Source organism: Chiloscyllium punctatum, chromosome 37 (genome assembly GCF_047496795.1).
Source record: "Chiloscyllium punctatum isolate Juve2018m chromosome 37, sChiPun1.3, whole genome shotgun sequence".
Classification (NCBI taxonomy): domain Eukaryota; kingdom Metazoa; phylum Chordata; class Chondrichthyes; order Orectolobiformes; family Hemiscylliidae; genus Chiloscyllium; species Chiloscyllium punctatum.
Genome location: NC_092775.1, coordinates 31,798,958 through 31,823,658, shown reverse-complemented (window position 1 = coordinate 31,823,658; position 24,701 = coordinate 31,798,958). Strand labels below are relative to the sequence as shown.

At 39.7% G+C, this 24,701-nt stretch overlaps 1 protein-coding gene across 3 annotated transcripts in view; it reads right to left on the bottom strand.

Moving 5' to 3' along the window:
- Positions 1 to 24,701, bottom strand: part of ripor3 (RIPOR family member 3) — a 243,085-nt gene that overhangs the window by 51,640 nt on the left and 166,744 nt on the right. For all 3 annotated transcript variants that reach the window (XM_072556548.1, XM_072556547.1, XM_072556546.1), the window contains exons 12-14: positions 10,917 to 11,046; positions 9,973 to 10,626; positions 5,159 to 5,298 (exon numbers count right to left, since the gene is read on the bottom strand). In XM_072556548.1, coding sequence (XP_072412649.1) covers positions 5,159 to 5,298; positions 9,973 to 10,626; positions 10,917 to 11,046 — 924 coding nt within the window. The remainder of the gene's footprint in view (positions 1 to 5,158; positions 5,299 to 9,972; positions 10,627 to 10,916; positions 11,047 to 24,701) is intronic.

The following is a 24,701-nucleotide window of genomic DNA, read 5'->3' as shown; positions in this document are numbered from 1 at the left end:
AGAATTAGGCCATTCGACTCATCAGGTCTGCTCCACCAAACTGTTCGTGGCTGATGTATGTCTCAATCCTCTTCTCCTGCCTTCTCCCTGATCCCCTCACTAGTCAAGAATCTACCTATCTCTGTCTTAAATACACTCATTAACTTGATCTCCACAGCCCTCTGCAGCAATGAATTTCTTAGATTAAACACTCTCTAGCTTAAGAAATTACTCCTCATCTCAGTTCTAATGGGCTGACCTTCACTCTGAAGCTGTGCCCTCAGGTCCTAGTCTCCCCTACGTAAGACATTATGAGCAGAGATTGCTTACTACATAAAAGGGAATCCTCTCTATGTCCACTATATTCAGGCATTTCAGTATTTTGTATGTTTCAATCAGATCTCTCCTCATTTTCTAAACTCCATTGAGTGCAGATCCAAGAGTCCTCAACCACACTGTAGGGAATCTAATCAAGAAGGTAGGGAAGTTTAAAATTCTTCCAAAACAATTTTTGTCTCAGTGTATCATAAATATTTCCAGTCTGTAATGCTTTTATCTACCTATTGAAATTGGTTTGGTTAACTCTCCCAAACTCGTTATAAGTTTGTCCAGACTGTCTCCTTAAGTACCAGAATGTCTGACTGTCGGAACCAATTCATACACACTTAGAATAGTCTTTCACCTCACCATGATCTCCAGAACCTTCCTCCAAAAGGATATATAAATCTCTTTATTTTATGTGGGCAAGATCCAATATGTTTTTGGCCACCTTGTCTGCATTGTTATCTTCTCAAACAACAATGTTTGCACATCCTTCTCTTCAAATTTTGCTGAAGCCTTAAACATCTCCTGACTGAACCTTGGATTATGATTAGGCCTGCCCTCTTCCAAATACTCCCAAATGTCTGGTTTTGATAGCTTAAGCCGCATCATTCATTATTTAAATTCCATTTCTTTCTCTTTTTCTTTCCTTTCTTTCTCTTGTCTCTCTAGTCCTAGTTTTATAGTGAATTCCCTTCCTTTTAATCTCCTTTAGAAGTTCCATCTATTTTCTCATTTTCAATTGCCTTAACTGATGCACCTGATGTGCCACCTGTACTACTTAGCTTCTCTATTTCCATTAAACTCAACTATTTCAATATTAAACCTATAACGTCTGCCTTCTTAGCTCACTCTGACAACGTTATTTCTTGTCTGCTAGCTGACTGTGCTGGTTTAGCTTTAGTCATGCTCTGCAACAGTACCAGGGAAACATTGGACACTTTTAAAAATTCTTTAACAACTTTTAGGGCCATCGTAAGTAGAGATATAAACTTGGTGTTAGATTGCTCATTTTAAAGCATTCCAGTTCCAGATGTACATTGTCTACATTTCAAGACCCTATCCCTGCACCTCAATGCAAGGCCAGCAATACCAAATCAGACTTGCTAACACAGGATTTGCAACACTGAAATTAAAACACTCAATAATCCCCAAAATTGTTCAGTTATTCTTAACCAGACTTAAGAATAATAGATATCAGACACCAAATGTATAACCTAATGAGAAATTAATAATTTATTATTATTACTGTAACTTCAGTAGAGCGAAGTGTTATTGGCCAGACCAAACCCCCTCAAAATATATTGAGAAGATAACCTAGACCCTAACTTTTTCTTGTTTTCAGGGTAAATATAAGGCATTGCATTCCAGATGCAATTTGATTGGTCAACAATTCGAATTTAAGCAAAACATAGTATATTTTTACAGTTATTTTTATTTTGTCTGTATTTTAAAAGAATTGGCTTAACTGTAACTCTAAAGACATGCTTAATAAAATAAGATATATATATTAACTATGACAAATTAACTGCTCCAATATAGAAAATTCTCATAAACACACCCTTGGCCAAGGTAAATCCAGTAAAAAAGATTGTCTCACATGCAATCCAAGTTTTTAGTTGTAACAGAGAGGATAAGAGCTTCCACATCGAGCTTCAAGACCCTAGCAGCTGCTAAAAATAAAAGACCTGGTCCTGTGGGAGCTTCACCCCACCCATCCATGCTGCTTCTATTGTTCCAACCTTTTTAAAAAAAACCCAAGGCCTCAGAAGTTGTTTACTCCATTGGCTTTGACAGACAACTTGATACCTCTGTCTTAATCTTTCTTCATTAAAAAAAATGACATGCACCTCTTAAAGCCATAGTATGATCACAAAAGTTAAACAACAATATAATCTAACCAATGTTTATGATCATAATCCTACTCAGTCATAGTTAAGGGATGACTTAAAAGAAAATAAAAAGAATTGTAATTTGCCACTTTTATAACTGTTTCAATGATGAATACCAGGTATTTATGGAATCCTTAAATTACGTTAGATTACAGGCACTCAGAATTATATCTTGCTTGAATTCTGAAGCCACACGATCTCTGCAAAGAGCTTCCAGGCTGTGAAGAATATTCACTTATTTTTCAAACTGGGATTCTTTTCTTGGAACATTCAATAATTCTTTAACAGAATATAAAACTAAAGAGAGTAAAACTTAAATATTGCTTCCCAGTCCAGCTTTTTCCAAGCATACAGCCTTCTACCCTAAAACCTAGTCAAAACTAGTTCAAACTATGGCTACTGTTTCTTCTTCAACATTGTGTGGTTGGCTGGCCAGCATCGACCTCCCCTTTTGACTGACCAATGCAACATCCAACCAGCTGCCAGTCCTTGAGTATAACACATCCTTGAGCTGAAAATCTGTAATGTTCTTCAAACAGCAATTAATCTGCAATTATCTTTCCAGGTCAGTTCCCAAAAGCAAACATCAGCTTGTGTTCTTTTATTATAAATCAAGCTGCTCTTGAAAGTTTGATTCTCCACTTCAGCTCATAGTTCCAAACGAAAAAATGAGAAAAATAAAGAAAAAATAATAATGATCTCAACATTTGCTCTGGAGTCTACCTTTTTCAAGGGAATATATCTTTGGCATTATAAAATATCATCTTGAATGTGTGCCACTGCATCTCTCCTGAATTATGTTGTAACATAATTTCCCAGTTTGTTTTAATCAGTTGTGTTTTTACCCTTATAATTGCATTTATTTAAATTGAAGTTGTTAATCTTCTGCCAACACCTCTCACCCTCAAACTGTTTTTAAAAATTATTTTGAGGTTGTGGGTGTTGCTGGCTAAGCCAGCATTTATAGCCCATCCTAACTGGCCTAGAGAGAGTGTAGCCGCGCTGCCTTCTTGAACTACTGCAGTCCGCATAGTGTAGGTACGTCCACTCTGCTTTTAGAGAGTTCAATGATTTTGATGTAGCAAGAATGTTATAGTTCAAAGTCAGGATGGTGTGAGGCTTGGAAGGGAATTTTCAGATGGTGATGTTTGCATGCATCTGCTGTCTTTGTTCTTTTAGGTTATAGTGTATGTGTGTTTGGAAGGTACTGTTCAAGGAGCCTTGTTGAGGTACTGCAGTGCATCTTGTAGATGATACATATTACTCCCACTCTGCATTTGTGATTGAAGGATTGAATGCTTTAGAATGGTGGATGAAACGTCCATCAAGCAGATGGCTTTGTCCTGCATGGTGTTGAGCTTTTGGAGTGTACCCGTCCAAGCAACAGGAGAATATTCAATTTATACTTCTGACTTCCATATTGTGAATGACAGATAAAATATGGGGAGTCATGAGCCAAGTTACTTATTACAGAATTGCTAGCCTCTGACTTGCTCTTACAGCCACAGTATTTGTAAGGCTAGTCCAGACCAGATTCTTTTCAATGGTATACCCAGAATTTCAAAAGTGGAGGTATCAATGATGATAATGCCATTGATTCTCAAAGAAAGTTGGTTAGATTCTCTCTTGTTCAAGACAATAATATTCTGTTATGTTGTGATCACCTGAAACATCACTGATAGGTTGATGGAGTGCATAAGCATACGGCTGATGAAAAATTGACGCAGAGATGAATGAAGTGAATGAAGGAAGAATTTGGAGAATCTATATACAGTCAAATATAAAATTATGAATGGAGCAGAAAGAGCTCCAAATACATGTGTAAAAACCATTGAAGATGTCACAGAATATTGAGAAAAATTAGGCATGTGGAATTTTGGCTTTCATGAATACAGCGAGTACAAAATTAAGAAATAATTGTGAAACTTTATGAAACACTGGTTCAAACTCAAATGTAGTATTCATTTGATGTGTCCACATGCTAAAATAATCTGAATAACAGAAGTTGATTGCAGTATTTCTATTGATCCCTCCCTCAGTAAATGCAATCCTGGTTGTTTATAATTTTTCATCATAATTTAATCTGACATTCGTGGACATAAAAGCCCATGTTATTGAAGCTATGCTTAAATTTTAACTATACTCCCCATAGTTCCATTCTGGTGAACATACATGTGCTGCTCCACCTTGAAGGCCAATATATCCTTTCTGAGGTTCAACATTGTACTCTACATGCTTTAAATTAGTGTCTGTACAACTGAAGCATCACTTCCTTGCCTTTTTATTCTAACCACCCCCCCCCCCCGCCCCAAATAAAAGCAAATATTTGTTTGATTTTTAAATTAGCTGTGAACTAACATTTAGTGATTCACATAAACACATATCTAAATTGCTCATAGCTTTTAATTTCTCACCAATAATGAAATAATTTGTTTGGATTGTTCAAATTCAAAAATCAGACTTCCATATCAAATTCCGTCTGCCATAATTTAAATTCATCAACATTCTTTTATAAGTTTCTGTTTACCTCACATGACTTAATGTGCCTCCTAACTTCATGTAATTTATTAAAATATACTAAAATATTTGCTAAAAGCTAAAATATATCTCAATCCTTAAGGCATACAATGAAAAGCTGAAATTCCAATGAAGACCTCCAAGTATGACCACTTATTGCATTGTATCAATCCTATTAAAAGGAACACTTCTTGAAAATACAATATATGCACTGCTATCTCAATTGCAAAATATAGAACTAAACCTGCAATTAAGATGACTAAGACAAATTTCAAGACAGTGATCTGTTTGGGGTATCCATATGCTAAACTAAACCAAATAATTGAACTAGACTGTAGCATTATAATTGATTATGTTTTCAAGTGGTACTACCTCTGTCTTGTTTGAAAACATTTTGTTGGCAATGAAAGCATAGCTTGGGGGTTATAGCCACTTTTTCATTTACCTACCTTTCATCCTTTATCCTAATGCTCCCAGAGCATGAAAGATTATCTTCACTTGAATCAGTATTTAGGAAGTTGAAGCTTTCTAAGACTGTTTCAACAGTAAGACTGACAGTAGATGCACTTGAGCTATCTTTTGCTTCTCTCTGTGTTAAAAGGAAAGATAACAATTTGTAAAATGAAGATAATCTTACAGGTTAGTTTAAATTGCCTCATTCTATCACAATTGAGCAAAAGCCATTGCCATATAAATTACACCCTTCAAAATCTTTACTAATTAGAAAGTAAAAACATAGCAATTTGTAGCAATGTGCAAGGTACTATGATGTCTAAATGATTAAAGGTCTTCAATATATCACAATTTGCTACGTGAAATATTTTATTGCTTAAGTCTGTGTTATGCAATAAATGTACTTTCCTAACTAATTAGCCTAATAGATTTTTCAAAGAACTACATTAATAAAACAGATATTTCACCATCAAATGTTGAATAAGACAGAATAGTAAGCTGGAACAAAATACTTAGAACATTGAGGTTTCTTTCAAACACATTCCAATTCTCTTCTCGGAGGATGTGGGGCTAAACAGACCTACTGAGATTCCAAACTTCTCAGTTTTTCTTTCAAAATAAACCAGAAGTAAATCTGACTATCAAAATAACTTAGTTTAATGTAGTGAGTATGGATGACCTAGTTTTCCTCAGAACACCAAATGCTGAAAATAGTTATTTTCCTGATATGCTCCCTTCACTCAGAACAAATTCAATCTATCTCAAAAACAATCCCCTGCCACCCAAGGTAAAATACCATTTAACAAATGGAAGCCTGGGAAATGCCATAAGTAGGAAGAGAATCATCAACTGAGAGAACCACAAAGCACCATAAAATGTAGCAGTAGACCATTCAAGGCATTAGGTCTGCTCCGTTATTCAGTGAGATCATGTCTGATATGATACTGCTCCAATTTCCTGCATTTCCCTATCATCCTTGATTTTCTTAATGATTAAAAATCTGTCCATCTCAGTCCTACCATATAGCTACAGTTGCATAGGTAGATTTTTCTGGGTTTAGTCACAAAATGCTAAAGATTATAAGAAATCAAAATAAGTTATATCTAGGTTCAAACACTCAAACAAGAGCATAACACTTAAGCAGAATTATGAATAAAACATTTGTTTAATCGTGTATATTTTAGGTTGTTCCACTGTTTCATTAAAATAAACCTGTGTTTTACAGTCAGGAGAACTTTAGACACTGAGAATGTAAACATAGCTATTGAATTGAAATGGCCTTGCTAGAAAATTACTATTCCAGCAATAGAACTTGAGATGTGCTCAAGAATTAGCTGAACCTGCACTTAGCTGTTCCAATACAATTGGCAGGTCTGTCCTGTTCAAAGATAGCAGGAAAAGTCCAAACTGATTAATTACTGCCCCATCAGTCACCCTCAATCAAAATTAAATGATGGAATGGTGTCATTAACAATACCATCAAGTGTGTCTTGTTCAGTAATAACTCAGTCAAGATTTTTCTGCTCCTTGGATTGCTGCCTGACCTGCTGTGCTTTTCCAGCAATATACTCTCAACTCTGATCTCCAGCATTTGCAGACCTCACTGTCTACTTGTTCAGTAATAACCTACTCTTGAACATTCAATTTGGGTTGAATACCAGACCACTAAGTTCCTCATCTGAATATCATCTTGGTCAAAATGTATATAAAAGAGGTGACCTCCAGAGATGTGGTGAGAATGACTGTTCTTGGCATTAAGTCAGTATTTGACTGCGAGTGGCAAAGTGGTATTTTCCCAGTTCTCTTGCCAACTTGAGGTATTTGCCACCTCTATCAGCATATACTCCTGGTTTAAAGGTTGATAGTGGGTAATGGCTTTTTGTTTCTACTAATCTTCCTCTGTTATTGCTTTACCTTGAGCCTATCTAGTGATCAATGTTTGAGGATATACTATCATAAAGTGTCTACAAAAGGGCACTGTTCTCAGGTAACAACAAAGTCTATTGAACAAATGCAATAAGTACAACTTCATTTGGTCAGATGTAATTACTAGGTCCTTCCTCTGCTTTTTCCAAAAGCTAAAGTAGAACTTCTTATCTCTACCTGCAGACTGTGAATGACATGAGTAGAATGGGTGGAGATAATGCACATGAACAGTAATCGCTTCATAAATATTACTTTACACTGCATCATCAGGGAGCCCCAGCAAGACTCATCAATGGGTATCAGGGAATACTCTGGTTGGGGTCATACCTAACACAAAGAAAGATGTCTGTACCTGTTTGAGGTCAATCACCTCAGTACAAGGATGTTACTGACAGAGGTCTGCAATGTAGTGTCCTAGGCCCAAACATCTTCAGCTTCTTTACCTTCTTCCATCTTAAGTCTTCAGCCCAAAACCTGCTCAGCAGGTTTTGCTCAGTGGCACCTAGTTTGTGTTCTGCCAGGGCCACTCAGCTCCTGACGTCATTACAGTCTTAGTTCAAACATGGACCAAAAGAGCTTTAAGAAATGAGGTGACAGTGTATGCCCTTGATATCAAGGCTGCATTGAATGAGTGTGGCATCAAAGAACCCAAGCAGACTGGAGTCAATGAGAATTAGGGGAAAAATTTACCACTTGTTATTGTCACACTTAGCATAAAAGAAGATGGGAGTTCAATCGTCTCAGCTCCAGGGCATCTTCACAGGAACTGTTCAGAGTAGTGGCCTAGGCTGAATAATCTTCAACTGCTTCATCAATGACATTCTCTCCATCTGCATTCCTCAGACACTGAAACCAGCTACATCCAGATGCAGGAAAACCTGAACAATATCCCAACTCGGGCTGAAAAATGGTCAAAAATGTTCACCTTACACATCTGCCAGACAAAGAGACAAGCTAACCATCACCCTTGACATTCAGTGGTGTTACTATCATAGAATACCCCACTCTCAACATCCTTGGGGACCAGAAACTGAACTGGACTAAGCACATAAATACAATAGTTGCAATAGGTAAGAGATTAGGATTACTGCAGCAAGTAACCCACCCTCTGATTCCCCCAAGTCCAAAACTGCAACACACAAGTCAGGACTGTGACGGAATACTCTCCACTTGCCTGGATGGGTGGAGATCCAACAACTTCCAAAAGCTTGACACCATCCAACACATAGCAGCACACTTGATTCACATCACATCCACAAATATCTACTCCTGCCACTACCAATGCTTAGTAACAGCAGTGAATACTATCTACAAGTCGCACTGCAGGAATTTACGAAAGATCCTCAGACAGCACTTTCTAAATTTATGACCATTACCTATCACAAGTTGAGAGTGTGGTGCTGGAAAAGCACAGCAGGTCAGGCAGCATTTTTTGTGAAGCTGATGAACTGTTCAAACTCCTTGTGGGAGCACGAGATAGCGCCGATACAGTCATTTGTGCAGCGGAGGAAAAGGTGGGGAATGGTGCTGGTGTAACTGAGGAAAAGATTGACTGTTCCACATACCTGACACAGAGGCAGCCAACCTGTGGCCCATATGGGTGCCCATGGCTACCCCTTTGGTTTGGAGGAAATGAGAGGATTGGAAGGAGAAGTCGTTGACGGTGAGGACCAGTTTTTGCAAAAGTTGATGAACTGTTCAACTTCCTGTGGGGGTATGTGGTAGCGCCGATACAATCATCAATGTAGCAGAGGAAAAGGTGGGGAATGATGTTGGTGTAGCTGCGGAAGATGGACTGTTCCACATACCTGACACATAGGCAGGCATAGCCCATGGCTACCCCTTTGGTTTGGAGGAAGTAGCAGTGTTTTTTGAGCTAACTTCTACTTGAAGATATTAATCTGACGTGCATCATATATCCTGCTGTTTTGTTTCTTCTTAACTTCTATCTCCCTTATTATCCACAGCGCCTTTTTTTTTCTGTCTCCCTTCCTTTTTACCCTTGATGGAATGTATCTAGTCTGGGTCTGACATATCTCTTCCTTAAAGCTCACCCATTGTTCTGTTACAGATTTTTCCAGTTTCATCTTATCATGACATGATCCCTTCTCAATCATGGAAATTAATCCCCTTCCAAATTAGAAGTTCTATCATAGATTGTCCCTCACTCTTCTCCATTAAGCTAAATCATGTGATTCAATAATCACTCTTAGTCCAATGCTCCCTTACAATTCTTGGTTTAGTTGACCCAACCCATCTTACAGCAGCCGATCCAGCAATATGTATTTTCTAGTTGGACCAAAAACAAACTGATGAAGGAGGTTCTAAACATACTTCAGAAATTCTTTCCCTTCCTTACCCTCTAACATTATTCCAAATAATATTTGGATAGTTAAAGTGCCTCAGCAACATGACTTTCTAGTTCTTCCATATAATTTCCTCACAGACATGTTTCTCCATTTTTCTTTCAATATTTGGAGGCCAAAAGAATACCCCAAGTAACATGATCATACCCTTCCCGTTTCTCACCTTCAACCAAATGCCCTAAATCTATCACCCCTCAAGAATTTTTTCCTCCCAACACTGCAAATTAATATATTTCTAATTGTGGTTCTGCTCTGACCTCAAGTTTCTGGACATGAATGTATTCTGGTAATATAATAATATTTCAAGAACACATTGACACTAACATGCAAATTCTGATTCCAAAATAATGAAAGCTTTATAGGCTATTTAAGATTTTACAATAAAAGGGGTAGCAGTATGATTTTATTAAATAATGAAATATTCCCAACCTGTATTTTTCCTGAAAATACCAAAATGTTAATTTTAATTTGAGGATTTATAAATAAACATAATTGTTGAAGAAACTTTAGCACTATACCTTCAGAAAATCTCTGAAGTGCAGGATCTGCTGCTCCAGTCTTTGAAGTTCCTTGTGATTTCTTTGATCAGTCCTTAGAATAATCAATATTTCTTGCAGTATGGTCCCTATATTTACGGAAATAAATTCCATCCTTATGTTCTTTCCAGAAGACATTAAAGTGCTGTCTCTCTGCGTGCTGAAGACTGTCAAAGTTCTCTGAGGACCTAATGGTTTGGTAAGATCTGCATTCCTGATATGGCCAGTTGAGTTCCATTCAGCACTTTTCCCAGTAGATTGCTGTAGTTTGAAGTGTGGTTTGATGTGCAAAGCAGACTTTGCCGTTGCTGAACAACTTTGAAATTGTTTGTTTGGTATTGAATCTTTTTGCTTTGGATAAGTCGATTCTACATTAGGTGATGGTACAGCCCTTTCTGTAGGGATACCTCCTTGCAGGCTATACGATAATTCCATAGATGGGTCTTGAATTGCAAATGTATTATTAGTGCAATGACTGTTTCTTCGTTCGTCTGTATTTGCATAATTGTAAAATTTCTCATTTTCTGGTACAGATGACAAATTTGTATTGTGGTGTCCATTTCCTAATTGATTAAAGATAAAATGTCCTTTTGTTTCATGATATAATAAAGGTAGTGTATCCTCTTGTCCAATATGCTGCATTCAACAGAATAGAAAATAGAGGATTAATACGTCCATTCACAATAACAGTATTTAAAAAAATCACTAAATTAAGTTATTGAGGCATATACAGTTTCTAGATATTCACTTTTGCAATTCATGCTAGTTCATACAAGACATGTCAATTCAAGACTATATCATACTCTCTACACTAAACAGTCAACACCTGGCAGCAATTTCCTCTTATGATTAATGTTGATTTCTTATCTTAGGCTGCTAAAGGTGTATTGTTCATTGCAATGACACATTCATGTTGAAATACTCACAGATAGATATTTCTCCCTGAAGCTCGGTGTGCTTGGAGGTGTCCAGTTATACATAGAGCCTTTGCGACTCGGCAAAGAGAATCTGGAGATTGATCCAGATGTTACCGAAATGTCATCATTATCAAATGGACTGTGATAAAGCAAAGTATAGAACAGAAATTAAAAGCCGGCATTGAAATACAAAAATTCCAAATAGATTTCTGCATGATCTTGCTGAAAGAAAAATGTTTTATTTTGTCATATGTGCCTAGATATGGATAGCCCGAGTTTGGAAATTTCCTGGCTCAGTGCATCTGCCTCTGGGAGAAAGTGCCCTAAGTGACATGATATTCACTCTAGGAGTGTGATGATTTTTTGTGAGGGGGTGTCTGGCAACGGGAGAGTGGAAGCAGGTTAGAGTTAAACCAGATACACCCACTTCAGTCAGGGAGTGGCCCCAGGTGCTGCAATTGCTGAGGCAGGCTGTTGAAAGATTCATCTCATTTCTTTGCAAGTTCATCTTGGTTGTTTTCCTAACATTAATACTTCTAGCACTTACTTCTCATACTCCTTACCTAAGCTGGTGCCATGTGTGGTGACATTATGCACTTTTCAGTGTAGTTCTGTACTTGCGAGTACACATGACAATAAAATCTAAGTCCCAGCCACTTCCCATGTCAATACATGTAAACTCAAGATCTGCCCCTCATTCCCATGCTGCCTAATAATCCCTATGCAAACTTAGTGACAAGTCAAGATAGACCAAGCCCCTAATCCATCACCCTTTGCCCAATATATCGTCCATGCCAATTCCAAATATCCATCATAGGTAAACTCGTTTGAAATGAAATAACATTTGAAATACATATTACAGAATTCACTAGACAAAATAATATTTCCATTCATGAAAGTCATTCATTGCATTTAAAATCCCTTAAATATTTAATCTCTCAAAAAAAACAAGAATTTCTATTCATGACCTCACATTGAAACACAGTCAATCCTTTAACATCAAATTTAAACTATGAATGAAACTGTAAATTTGAATCCCCACCTGTGAAAATGTTAGGTTGTGGAAAGTAGACAAGTATTAATAATGATACAGCCAGTTCTTCTATAACGCAATGCTTACGTTCTTGTGCAATCCCGTGTTATAGAAAAATCGTGCTTTAGAAACAGCACTTAAAGTGTTGGTGATGTAATTGTGTTATAGCCAACACATGTTTTAAAAGTTTGTGCTTTAGAAACAGTGCTCCCAATTCATCAATCATGTTATGGTGAATTCACGTTGACAAAACGCGCATTATAATGGAATAATCTGTATAATGAATGTACTTAGGATCAACAAACTACTGTTGAAAATGCTACAAATAGCTTTTTTTCCACTTTTCATTGAGAGTTAGACTTAATACTATAAAACTTGAGTCATGGTGAAAAGAGTCAAGCTATCATCATGCATCATGCACTTATTGAGGTTAATGAATGAATTTCAATTTTCAAAGGAAACAACAACTTGTACTACCCAAAAAACAGGATCTGGTTGGCTGGCAAACGGACTTAATTGACTGAGTTATTATCCATGCTAATGTGTCCCCCAACATCATGTGGCATTTTATCAAATAATTTTAGAAATACAAATACGTGATATAGAATTTAATAAATCAGTCACACATGAATAAGTCACACACCAATAAAACATTTTTGTAAAAACAGCTTCCTGACTGATTTTGCTGCATCAGATTAATTACTAGATAGTCTGACAAAACCAAAATCTTATCGGGGCCTGAACAATGTGAGCTATGGGAAGAAACCTGGGTGAATCACGTGTGAATTTGGGTGAATCACATGTGAATTAGGGTGAATCACACATGAATTTGGGTGAATCATGTGTGAATTTGGGTCAGGTCTTTCTCAACATCGAGCAATTAATCACATTTCCAAACAAAGATCTTGGCATTGAAATGAGGGTCTTATGAGACAGCAGTGAGATGCCTCTTAACGGGGATTACAGTGGTCTCCAATTTATAAACATCCAACTTATGAAAGCCTGTAAATATGAACACGATCCTTTATATGGTTGTGATTTTACAGATCCAGCAAACAAATATTTTTTGTACTTACAAACAGCTGTGTTTCATTGCTCAGGATTGTGTTATGACTTGTGTACAATTTGACTCGAGAACGGACTCTGGAATGAAACCCGTTTGCAATCCTGCCAGTATTGCTTGTTGCCAGCCTCACTAACTGTAAGGCCAAATGACTCCACTATGGGGCAGGTTCTCTCTACCCTAATTAAGGACACTAGGGCTGTACTAGCAAGGAAAAGATAAGCTCTGATAGCACTTAAGTGGTGTTATAAATGCATAATCAGAATTGTAATTATGTGCTCATTTCTCATCATCATTAGCCATATGAGCATTTTTAATTTTAGCTGCAATTCAAGGATTAAGGTACAGAGGCTAGCCTTCCTTAATGCCACATTATGTCCTAAACCTTCCTGAGCAATAGCTACCCTTTCCACGATGCCCACAATAGCATGAAACTTTGTCATGATTGAATGAGAGAGCATTAGATATTGTGAAGGCACCCATTAGTTGGTAAACTTAACTTCCATAAAGCAGGAAAAGCATAACAAGATCAAAGTGGAAGGTGCTCTTGTAGTTAGGCTAATATAGGGGATGCTGGCCTCATCAACATCAAACATTGTCAGTGAAAGGTAACTGCACACAACTCAGTTCAATTGAATGAGATTCACAAAGAAGTCCTGCCTGTGTTGCTTTGGCTGACACTGAGCTACAGTTGACGCTGAAGGTGCAGTCTGTCTGAAGAACATCCTCATGTTTTAGTCACCAAGATGCAGCTCTCATAAATCCTCAACATCCATCACAAAGCCTTGGTGTGTCCAAGGACTAAGCAGCATCCTTTGTCTACTGTTGTATGGGAACCTGATCCATTGTGGTTCTCCTGCATCTCTGCTCCAAAACAAGGGTACCTATGGCCAGAGAAAGTGAGGATGGCAGATACTGGAGATCAGAGTCGAGAGTGTGGTGCTGGAAATGCACAGCACATTCCTGATGAAGGGCTTATGCCTGAAATGCAATTCTCCTGCTCCTCGGTTGCTGCCTGACCTGCTGTGCTTTTCCAGCACCATACTCTCAATCTACAGCCAGAGCCTCGATATTAGGAGGTGGCTCCACATCCACTGGAGGTAAATGCCTTGTTCTCAGCTTCCAGCTGCATGTTTTAGTCATCTATTCATGCAGAAGCTATTAGTGCAGCTGCCATATACATGATGACAGCTTATGTGCTTGGATCCAGTGGGACCAATTCCAATGAGTCAATGTGGGCAATATCAGATACAAAGCAGCTCCTCAGTAATATGATTGCTCAGCAGTTGAAGCAAACAACATAACATTTGGACACTGTTCCTCAAACACAATGGAACATGGAGACCTCTGATTGGGAGGGTAATGAGATGTTTCTATGTTGGCAGACATTGCTAACCAGATTCAGATGTATGCTGTTCAAGCCATTTGCTGCATGTACATTGGGAGGTTGTATGTATGCGTGGTAGCAGTAATGAGAAACCTCCATGCCCACAGCACCCAAGAAAGAGAGTATTGCATGTAAGCATAATAGTAGACATTTTACAGGCCAAGGTGTGAACAGCTCCTGAACATTGGGCAGGCAATGGGACCTCGGAAAGTGCTTGTGACCTCAGAAATTAAGATGCATCTTTACAGCTCATTACTTTACATTACTTGTATTTCACAGCCATGATTAGGATGTGCGCTGACATGGTCAATATTGATTAGATTCCCAACAGTGTGGAAACAGGCCCTTCGGCCCAACCAGTCCATACCGATCCTCCGAAGAGTAACCCACCCAGACCCAGTTCCCATCTAAAGCACCTAACACTATGGGCAATTTAGCATGGCCAATTCACCTGACCTGCACATCTTTGGACTGTGGGAGGAAACCCGCGCAGACATGTGGAGAATGTGCACACTCCACACAGACAGTCGCTCAAGGCTGGAATCAAACCTGGGACCCTGGTGCTGTGAGGCAGCAGTGCTAACCACTGAGCCACTGTGCCGCCCCCATTGAGAAATAGACCAGTAGGATTCATGGGCAGATCCATTCAATCTGATAGGATTCACAACCAAAGATATTTCCTGCAGACATAATCCTCAGTAATGTGTAAACTCTCCCTGAACTCCCATATCTGACAAGAAGAGCATACCACTCGACTAAAGGCCATCTTTGCTCCCTTACAATCTACAGACCCAGAAAATAGCACTGTCTTATTGCTCTAAAATAAAACACTGCTCCAGGCAAACCTAATACTTCTGGCTTATGTTTTTAAAATTTAGTCAAGAGACAGATCTCGATAAAACATATAATCAAGAAAGAACCCACTCTATTCACTATTATAGATGTACTGCAAGGCTACACTTAAAAACTATGCACTTATCTGTTTCTGTACTGTGAGGTGTCCCACACAGGTTCCTCCAAGAGCAGTTGTGAATTTTGCTGTTTGTTAAGTTTTCCTAAATGCATTCCAATGTCCAGAGATACATGAATTCAAGCAGCAAAGGCAGTAAGTGTACAGATTCACTGCTGTATCAGTTAGCAGTGTAGGCTAACTTTATTTTTAAGTTCTATATTGCTACCTACTATATTTAACTAAAATCACAGCTCAAAATGTCAAATTTTTAGAAACTTGCAAAGTAATCTAAAAATATTAGGTTGTTGTCTTGGACCATTAATTTAATATCTGTTATAATTTCTATTTAAATTAGTTCTGACCACTTCCAGTGCAGTGCACTTTCAGTGCCGTGTTTTTAAAAGGACAGGACATGTTAACAGTTAAATTCACTGAGACAGCTCATGAGCAGTTTGACAAAACATCACTGACAAAAATAATAACTTTGTTAAAGGACAGAATCCTTTATAGAATAGAATCCTTACAGTATGAAAACAGGCCATTCAGCCCAATAAGTCCACACCAACCCTCTGAAAAGTATCCCACCCAGACCCATCCTCATACCCTATCCCTGTAACCCTGCATTTCCCATGGCTAACACACCTAACCTACACATCTCTGAACACTATGAGTAACTTGGCATGGGCAATCTACTTAACGTGCACATCTTTGGACTCTGGGAGGAAATCGGAAACCCATACAGACATGGAGAATGTGCAAACTCTAAAGAAAGGACAAGTCTTACTAATTTTGTTTATTGCAAAGTAACTAGGAATGATTGGTGAGGATAGTGACGGGATGTTGTGTACATGAATTTTAGTAAGATATTTGACAATACCAACAAAGTCAGACTGGTCAGAAAAAAATAAAGCCCATGGGATACAGGGGAATGTGGCAAGTTGTTTCCAAAATTGGCTCAGTGTCAGGAAACAAAGGGTAATGGTTGATGGATACTTTTGTGAATGGAAAACATCTTCCTGTGGTGCTCTGTGATCTTAGAGTCAGATCCCTTGCTGTTTTTGGTATTCATGATTTAGAATTAAGTGTGGGAGAATTTGGGAAAACTGCAAGTATTCCAAAACTTTGCCTTGTAGCTGATAGTAAAGAGGACTGTAGGATAACATCAACGGTATGGTTGAGGGTGGAAAAGTGCAAATTGGATTCAATCCAGAGAAGCACAGGGAATGCATTTGGGGATGGCAAATAAAGAAAGAGAATACCCAGTAAACAGGGGGAGATTAAGAGAGATAAAGGAAATGAGGGTCCTTGGATACATGTCCACAAATCCCTGACGGTGGCAGGGCAAGTGGATAAGTTGGTAAATAATGCATATGGGATGTTTTCTTCAGTGGGACAAGATATTCAATACAAAAGCAGAAATGCTATTCTGGATGTATATAAGACAGTGGTTAGGCCACAGCTGGGGTTTTTTGTGTAAGTTGTGTTCACCACATTACCAGGAGAACATAATTGTTCTTGCGAGAGAATACAGAGATATTTATAAGAATATTCATAGGGCTTAAAAATTGCATCTATGAAATGAAGATTGAATAAGTAAAGGTTGTTTTCCTGAGAGGAGTTTAAAGATAACATTTAAGTGTGTTAATAATAATTTGTTTGTATAGAGTGGACAGAAAAGACCTGTTTCTCCCAGCAGAGAAGTCAATTAACAGAGGAACACAAATTTAATGTGATTGATATAAGAATTAAAGAGTATATGAGGAGAAGCTTTCCTCAGATGGTAAATGTCTGAACATCATTGCCCAGTTTAGTGGTTGAGGCAGAAACTTTCAGCTCATTTAAAAGAAACTGGATCTGCACCTAAAATACTGTAACCTGCAATACCACAGCCAGATGTTGTGAAGTGAAATCAGAAAAAGTGACTAGTTTATTCAGCAAGCACAGATACAATGAGATGATTAGACGCTTTCTGTGCCTTAACATTTATATGGTTTTGTCTATATTTATACATGTTCTTGTCTATATATGTGTATAACTTGCACTGAGTATAAAATAATGATCTCATTACTGTTACAGTATTTCTCAAGTCTGTAAGAGCAGGAAATATGGTGGACGGGGTGAGTTAATTAGGCTGGAATAGATATCTCAGTTTCCCAATAATGAGTTAATGTAAAGATAAAGTCAACCATACTGGATTGCCAGCTTCCTACTTCTAATACATTTTGTTCAACCATGAGAATTTTTCTTTTACTTTTCTCAATTTTGATTTGGAACTGAGAGTTGAAGTTGAGAATTGAGCTTTGAACACCAGCTTGTTTTTCTCAAAAAAGGAGAGAAAAAAAGACAGATGTTTACTGTGGCGAACTGGCCTGGAAAGAGAAAGATAAGGTTAATTACTGCTCTCAGGACATTGTTGTTGATTTGGGACTGAGATATTACTATTTTCAGGGGCTGACAGCTGATTGGAAGTTGAATTGTCAACCATACTGGCCAACCAACCACAGAGAATGTTGAATTTTTTTAAAAATGGGAAAAAAAGGGTGAACTGATTCTGAAACAAATACAGAAATTACTGGAGAACCTCAGCAGGGCTGGCAGAATCTATGGAGAGAAAACAGAGTTAGATCTAGCAACCTTTCTTCAGAACTCATCCGGAAGAAGGGTTGCTGCACCCAAAACATTGAATAGTTTCTGACTACGTTTTGAGCAGCAGGCAGTTTTGTGTTTTAAAAGCTTCTGGACAGTACTACTTCTGTTTTGCATCCCCTCTGGTTTCACTCCAGTTATCAACTTGGTGAATATTCTGAGAAGAGAATCCTAATCAATAATTCTCAAAGTCTGCTGAGGCTGTTTGCATTGGCTGGTAACTTTGGAATTCAAGCATAGTATACAGTCCTATAAGACTGTAATACAACTCATTGATCAAGGATTTCATAACGGCCTGGTATTCATCATTGAAATAGTTATCGAACTGGCAAATTATTTTTCTTTTATTTGTTTTTCAATTTTATCTCTTAACTGTCTGTCAGTCAATGAATGGGGGTTTATGATTAAAGGCTTTCATAGATATGAATTAGATTTCATATTTCACATTTCATTTTTGTTGATTATCTGTGTTCTGCTAAGGTTATATCACTAATAGTAAATTGTTAATTTTCATTTAAGTTATAAACTTTTGGCACTGGTTTCATGATTGTTTAAAGGGGATGTGCACATGTCTAGTTTGTCAATTTCAAATGCATTGAGCAGTTGTTATTTTGGAAATTTGTGACACAGAGAAGTAGACAGCTGTCAGTTTAGACTGAGAGGCAGAGACAAACAGAGGTGGAAGTATTAGGTTAGGCTACAAAGTGAGACATGCAAGCATTTGACCACAAATAAAGCAATTTATAATTAAGTGAAATGGGATGTCAACCCATTGAGGGTTGTGGAGTAATGCACAACAAGAAGGGCATGGTGTCTTGGATGACAGTGATAGTCGAAGGGCCAAGTTTAAGGGCCTTCAAACTTAAAGGTGACAGAAGCAAGTTGAGTTATGAATCGGTTCCACGTGGATGGTGATATCTGCCTGCCACTGACTATTACTTCAAACTAATGGTGATGTTGTAAGGTGTCCAAATCTAAAAAGGAAGAGTTTTAGTTATGGCCCATGGAAAGAGTTGAGTACCTTATTGCTCAGCAGCAGTATGTATGAGAGAAATGAACACAAGATGATAATGTTGTCATAAACGTAGATCATAACTCTGGATCACCTCTAAATCTGTTGAACTTTAATAACAATATGAACTTTTTATTAAAAAATGGCAAATAGACAAAGGTTCATTGCATCTGTGAATTCAGTGACTGCCTGGAGAGATTCTGCAATGTCATACATATGAGGTGTCAAAGAAGCTTCAAAGGGAAAAAATGCACTACAAACTGAACTATAATTCTCTGCATGTATCTCAGATTACAAACATCAAGGTTAAAAAAAAAGAGCAATGCAGGCAAGAGACATAATTGTAATTTTCCTTTCAAGAATACACAGGAGAAGGGTTAAAAGTGAAATTAAACCTCAGGCAGTCTGAGTTGGTGGCCTGATAATCCAATGTGTAGACTAATTGCAGTGATGGTCACAGCTTTGAGAGCAGCCATTTAATACCCCTGCACTACAGGTAAATCTAAGGAAGAAAAAAACTCTCTCATTCTGAGTGCTGCCAGCCAGCCACTGCTGAATGTGTTCGAGACAAAATGGGTTTCAATCAACCTACAGAACCAAGCATCTCAAAGCCAATATGTTCAACAACCAGCATCAGTGCTACCAATGACCTCCATAGCAATGGTCAGAGCATTCAGCTATCCACTCTTTACAAACAATGAGATCCAGGAGAAAAGGTTTTTACAAAGGAAGGGATCCTTTTAAACTGAATCTTGCTGTGATCAACTAAACAGATCGGTGAATAACCAAAGGAAGCTAGTTCAGTCCTCCTCATCCAGATGCCTAATAGTTTGAGATATCCCATCCGGAATCATAACAATTTGAGGGACCTCACCTATGAACTGGTAATAATAATACCATTGCCCGCCATCTTCAAACAGCTGATTTAACAAATTCACTATGGATCTGATAAATATAATATATTTGCAACCTCAGGGGTAGGAAGAAAGGATGGTGGAAAGGAAAGCTGTCATTGGTCATCAATAGCAAGACCAGCAGCAGGCAGAACCAGAGTGAGCAGATGGTCAGCAGACATGTATTCATCATTTCTCAAGGGTGTGAGAGATCATCAGTAGAGCTCCCTAGGAACAGCCAATGGCACTTGTAACTTGGAAGGACTTTCATTCTTGAGAATGTCACATGATACCACGAAAATACTCTGTACAAATGTGTAAAATAGATATGCGCAGTACCCCTGCCAGTACTGTCCGTGAGGTCACTCTGTCCCATTTATTCTTATTTTTTGGGGTACGGCCATGTTTTTAGCTGACTGGGCATTTCACAAAGTGTGCATGCACAGAAACTTCTGTATGCACAATTGGACTGATATGTCACGCATCTCCCGGTCTAGAACTAAGCACATGAAATGTCCAAGATGGCTGAGTCTGTTCAGGGAGGTGGCGGCAAAGATATGAGGGATTCTGCAGCCAAATGGATTTCTGATTTAAGTGATAGCAGTGAGGGGTTTTTCTTCTGTCCTCTTCTGTCATATGAATTATCGTCATTTACTCCACCAATGAAGACAGCCAGGCAGCCAGGCTTTGGGGCCATCACACATTTCCCTAGAGTACGGGAGGTCTTCAAATGCACTCGTGGTCATTTAAACTCCCTAGGAGGAGCCGATGGCTGTGGGAATGGCTTTCATTCTTGAAAATGTCTGTTGACACCCAAAAACACTCGCAGCACAAACGTGTAAAACATGCATGCACAGCATTCCTGCCAGTAACATCATTCTGTCCTGTTTGCTCATACCTATTGTGCTGAATTGCATGGTGCCATGTTTTTTGCTGACAGGATGTTTCATTAAGTGTGCATGAGCAGAACTTTCCACATGTGTGGAGTCTGTAACTGGTCTGCAACCAAAGGCAAAGAATCCTGCATGACTGTGCTCATTTCACAGGCTTAGATATTTTGCCCAATCTGCAGGACCCACGTCTTTAGAGGCTCCAGTCCAGATTGATGACTGGCTCCTGCATGACATAGGCTTTGCCTTCTCACCTGTTTGATGAGACTAGTGAGGGATGAAAAGGGAGCCCAATGCACCTTGTGCATCCATCAGAATCATCATTGAACAAAAGAATGGTGTGCTGAAAATGTTATTTTACTGCTTCAATCAGACTGGAGGGGCTCTGCAAAAAGTATAGTCTTTCATTAACAGCAGTGGTCTGCTGTATACTGCACAACTAGGCCATGTATTGAAGTATACCTTTGCAGCAGGACGAGAAAACCTAGAACTTTATGAAAGCACAAAGGAGTCCTGGGTGTATTAAAAATGTTCGTTACGTTACCTGTAGATGTTGCACATTGCATTGTTTTCACTTCATTTATGTGTACGTCAGCATCATTTCAGGAGCAGCAGCAATCCATCTTAAATAAGAAGTATGAATTGGATAAACCTGAGGAGGAGGAGGCATGACCCTATACTGGATGCAAGGGCCATGGAGAGATGTGTAGTGGATGCCAGAGAAAATGTCATGCACAACCAGTTTATCAGAGTGAGGTAACTACTTGGATATTGACTGTTCAGCATAACTACCCACCCATGGGTAGACTCGCTACTGATACTGCCACTGTATGCATCTCCTCTGCCACTTAGAAAAGGAGCAGACTTTTGTCTCACAAATGCATTAGTGAATACTATTCCTCAGAATATTTGATTTGCAATCAGACATGTCTATCAGTCTGATGAGACTGGGAAAATTCAAATCCTGTACCATAACTACATGTCCTTGATTACCCCTACAATAGGAGAAAGTGAGGACTGTAGATGCTGAAGACCAGAGTTGAAAAATGTGGTGCTGAAAAAAAACAGCAGGCCAAGCAGCATCCGAGGAGCAGGAGAATCGATGTTTCGGGCATAAGCCCTTCTTCAGGAATGAGGCTGGTGTGCCAAGCAGGCTGAGATAAAAGGGTAGGGGGGAGGGGCGCTGGGAATACAATAGGTGGAAGGAGGTGAGGGTGAGAGTGATAGGCCGGGGGGGCGGAGGAAACGGAGAGGTCGGGAAGAAGATTGCAGGTCAAGAGGGCAGTGCTGAATCCAGGAGTTGGGACTAAGTAAAGGTGGGGGGAGGGGAAATGAGGAAGCTGGAGAAATTTACATGCAATCCGTGTGGTTGGAGGGTTCCTAGGTGGAAGATGAGGCGCTCTTCCTCCAGGCGTCATGTGGTCAGGGTCTGGCGATGGAGGAGACCAAGGACCTGCATGTCCTTGGCGGAGTGGGAGGGGGAGCTAAAGTGTTCAGCCACAGGTTGGTTGGGTTGGTTGGTGCAGGTATCCCGGAGGTGTTCCCTGAAACATTCCGCAAGTAGGTGGTCTGTCTCCACAATGTAGAGGAGACCACATCGGGTGCAGCGGATACAGTAAATGATGTGTGTGGAGGTGCAGGTGAATTTGCGACGGATATGGAAGGATCCACTGGGGCCTTGGAGGGAGGTGAGAGGGGAGGTGTGGGCGCAAGTTTTGCACTTCTTGCGGTTGCAGGGGAAGGTGCCGCGAGTGGAGGTTGAGTTGGTGGGGGGTGTGGACCTGACGAGGGAGTCGCGGATGGAGTGGTCTCTTCGGAACGCTGATAGGGGTGGGGAGGGAAATATATCCCTGGTGGTGGGGTCTGTTTGGAGGTGGCTGAAATGATGGAGGATGATACGATGTATCCGGAGGTTGGTGAGGTAGAAGGTGAGGATCAGCGGGGTTCTGTCCTGGTGGCGATTGGAGGGGCGGGGTTCAAGGGCGTTGTTGCGGGAAGTGGAGGAGATGCGGTGGAGAGCATTGTCAACCACGTCAGAGGGGAAATTGCAGTCTTTGAAGAAGGACGCCCTACAATAGCTCAACTATCTCTGTTGAGGGTAATCTTAGACAATCTCCTTGACAATTCCTATAAACAGGGCCAGTTGAACTCATGTTCAACCATGCACAGAATTGACAAGTGACAAACTGGACACAAACAAGAACACTTAATAAAAGATTAAGTGCCAACACACAACATTGATGGTCACAGGGGAGTGGTAATACACTCCTGCCTTGTGGAGAAAATAATATGCGCCAACCATGTGGTTTGCATTTAGCTCTCTGAAGAAGCTAGTTCAAAAAATGATGCTAATGTTATATAAATAACGAGAAAACAAGATAAGATGCAACATTTACTTGTTGCATAGTGAATATTTTTAGTACATCCATTTTCTTTCATAAAGTCCTAGGCTTTCACTTCTGACCACTTCACCTTGATGCAATCCTCACATCAGCAGCTGATGTGGAGGGTCTCTGCTCAGTGCCCTGTCACATTGCCTTTGATAATTGTTGTGAAATTACTTTGCACGTCAGAGGTTGCTGACCTACTGGGATCTGGGTGATCTTCCTTGGAGCCTTGAGACAATGGGGTCAATGGCAGAGGGGTTGAGAAGAGACCACACTTGGGGGTGCCCTGACAAGAAGCCTCATTATCCTCCTCCATCAATTTGGTGTTGGCAGGTCCCTGTCTTCCTGAGGGGAAAGGTCACCCCTCTTGCCTTAGCTACTGCTAAATGGTGCCTGTAGCTAGAGAGAGAATGCAGGACAGAGTTTATTTGGGCCATATGTTGGACCTGTTTTCTCAGGGCAGTCACAAGCCTCTCCATATTGGAAGCCATGTATTTACAGACTTGAGACATGGCAGAACTCTCCCAACACTCAGGCACAGCAACACATGACCTCCAGTATCTGGGCTTCATGTGCCCCTAAACATTACTGTATGCTCAGCAGGGTTTTGATGACACAACCAGAGCCGTTGAGTGTAAGGCCCATCAGGGGCCTAGTCCCCAGCAGTCTTATGAGTGTCAGGAGCCCCGGCTGTCAAACTCTTAGTCAGCTGCTGAGAAGTGTACACAATGTGCTCACTGGATTGTGCTCCCTAACCTAAAAGCCAACTATCTATGACTCACGTGGGTTCTACTGCACTAAGGGAAGATGTGGAAGAAACAGATTACAGTACATCCTGTGAGTCAGTGGCATCATCATCTCCAGAGAATGGAATCTTTAGTCTTCTGATCTGACTGTGGGCTAGACTGGGCATTGCCTGAACATACAGTGAAGCAATAAAGAAACATATTAAGAATCAGAATGGATTATGACTGCATCACATTTCCTATTGTGCCTCCTGTGCCCAAGGAAATGCATTCTCACTCTTGGTGCCTGGCCATTCCAGCCTCGCCCTCTGATTGCTCAGCTGCCGTCATCTCCTTCAATCTGCATTGTTTCTTTACCTGCAGCAGTGAGCAGCCTCATGTCCAGCACTCCACCTCTGGTCTTTGCTTTTTCCATTACAGTGCAGTTCTGTTTATCCTGCATAACAACATGCAAACTTAAATGACACCTAACCTGTAGCAGCCTGTATGCATCAGACATGTGTTCATAGGAGCCTAACTGCTGCAAGCTTTGATTTTAATTACCATATGGTCCTGGGGATGGTCATACTAAGCTCAGTACCCTAGCTGCCCCCTCGGACAGATACATTAAGTGATGATACCATGAGAGACCGTTTGGTAACACACAACTGTGGTATTTAACCTGGCAGAACAGAGCATGTCACATCACTTTCCCACAGCAGACCCAGGTTCTCTGACAGACTCCACATTGCCTACCTTCTCTGTGATCTTAGTTCAGACCACTTCAGGTAAGCAAGAGGGTCTTT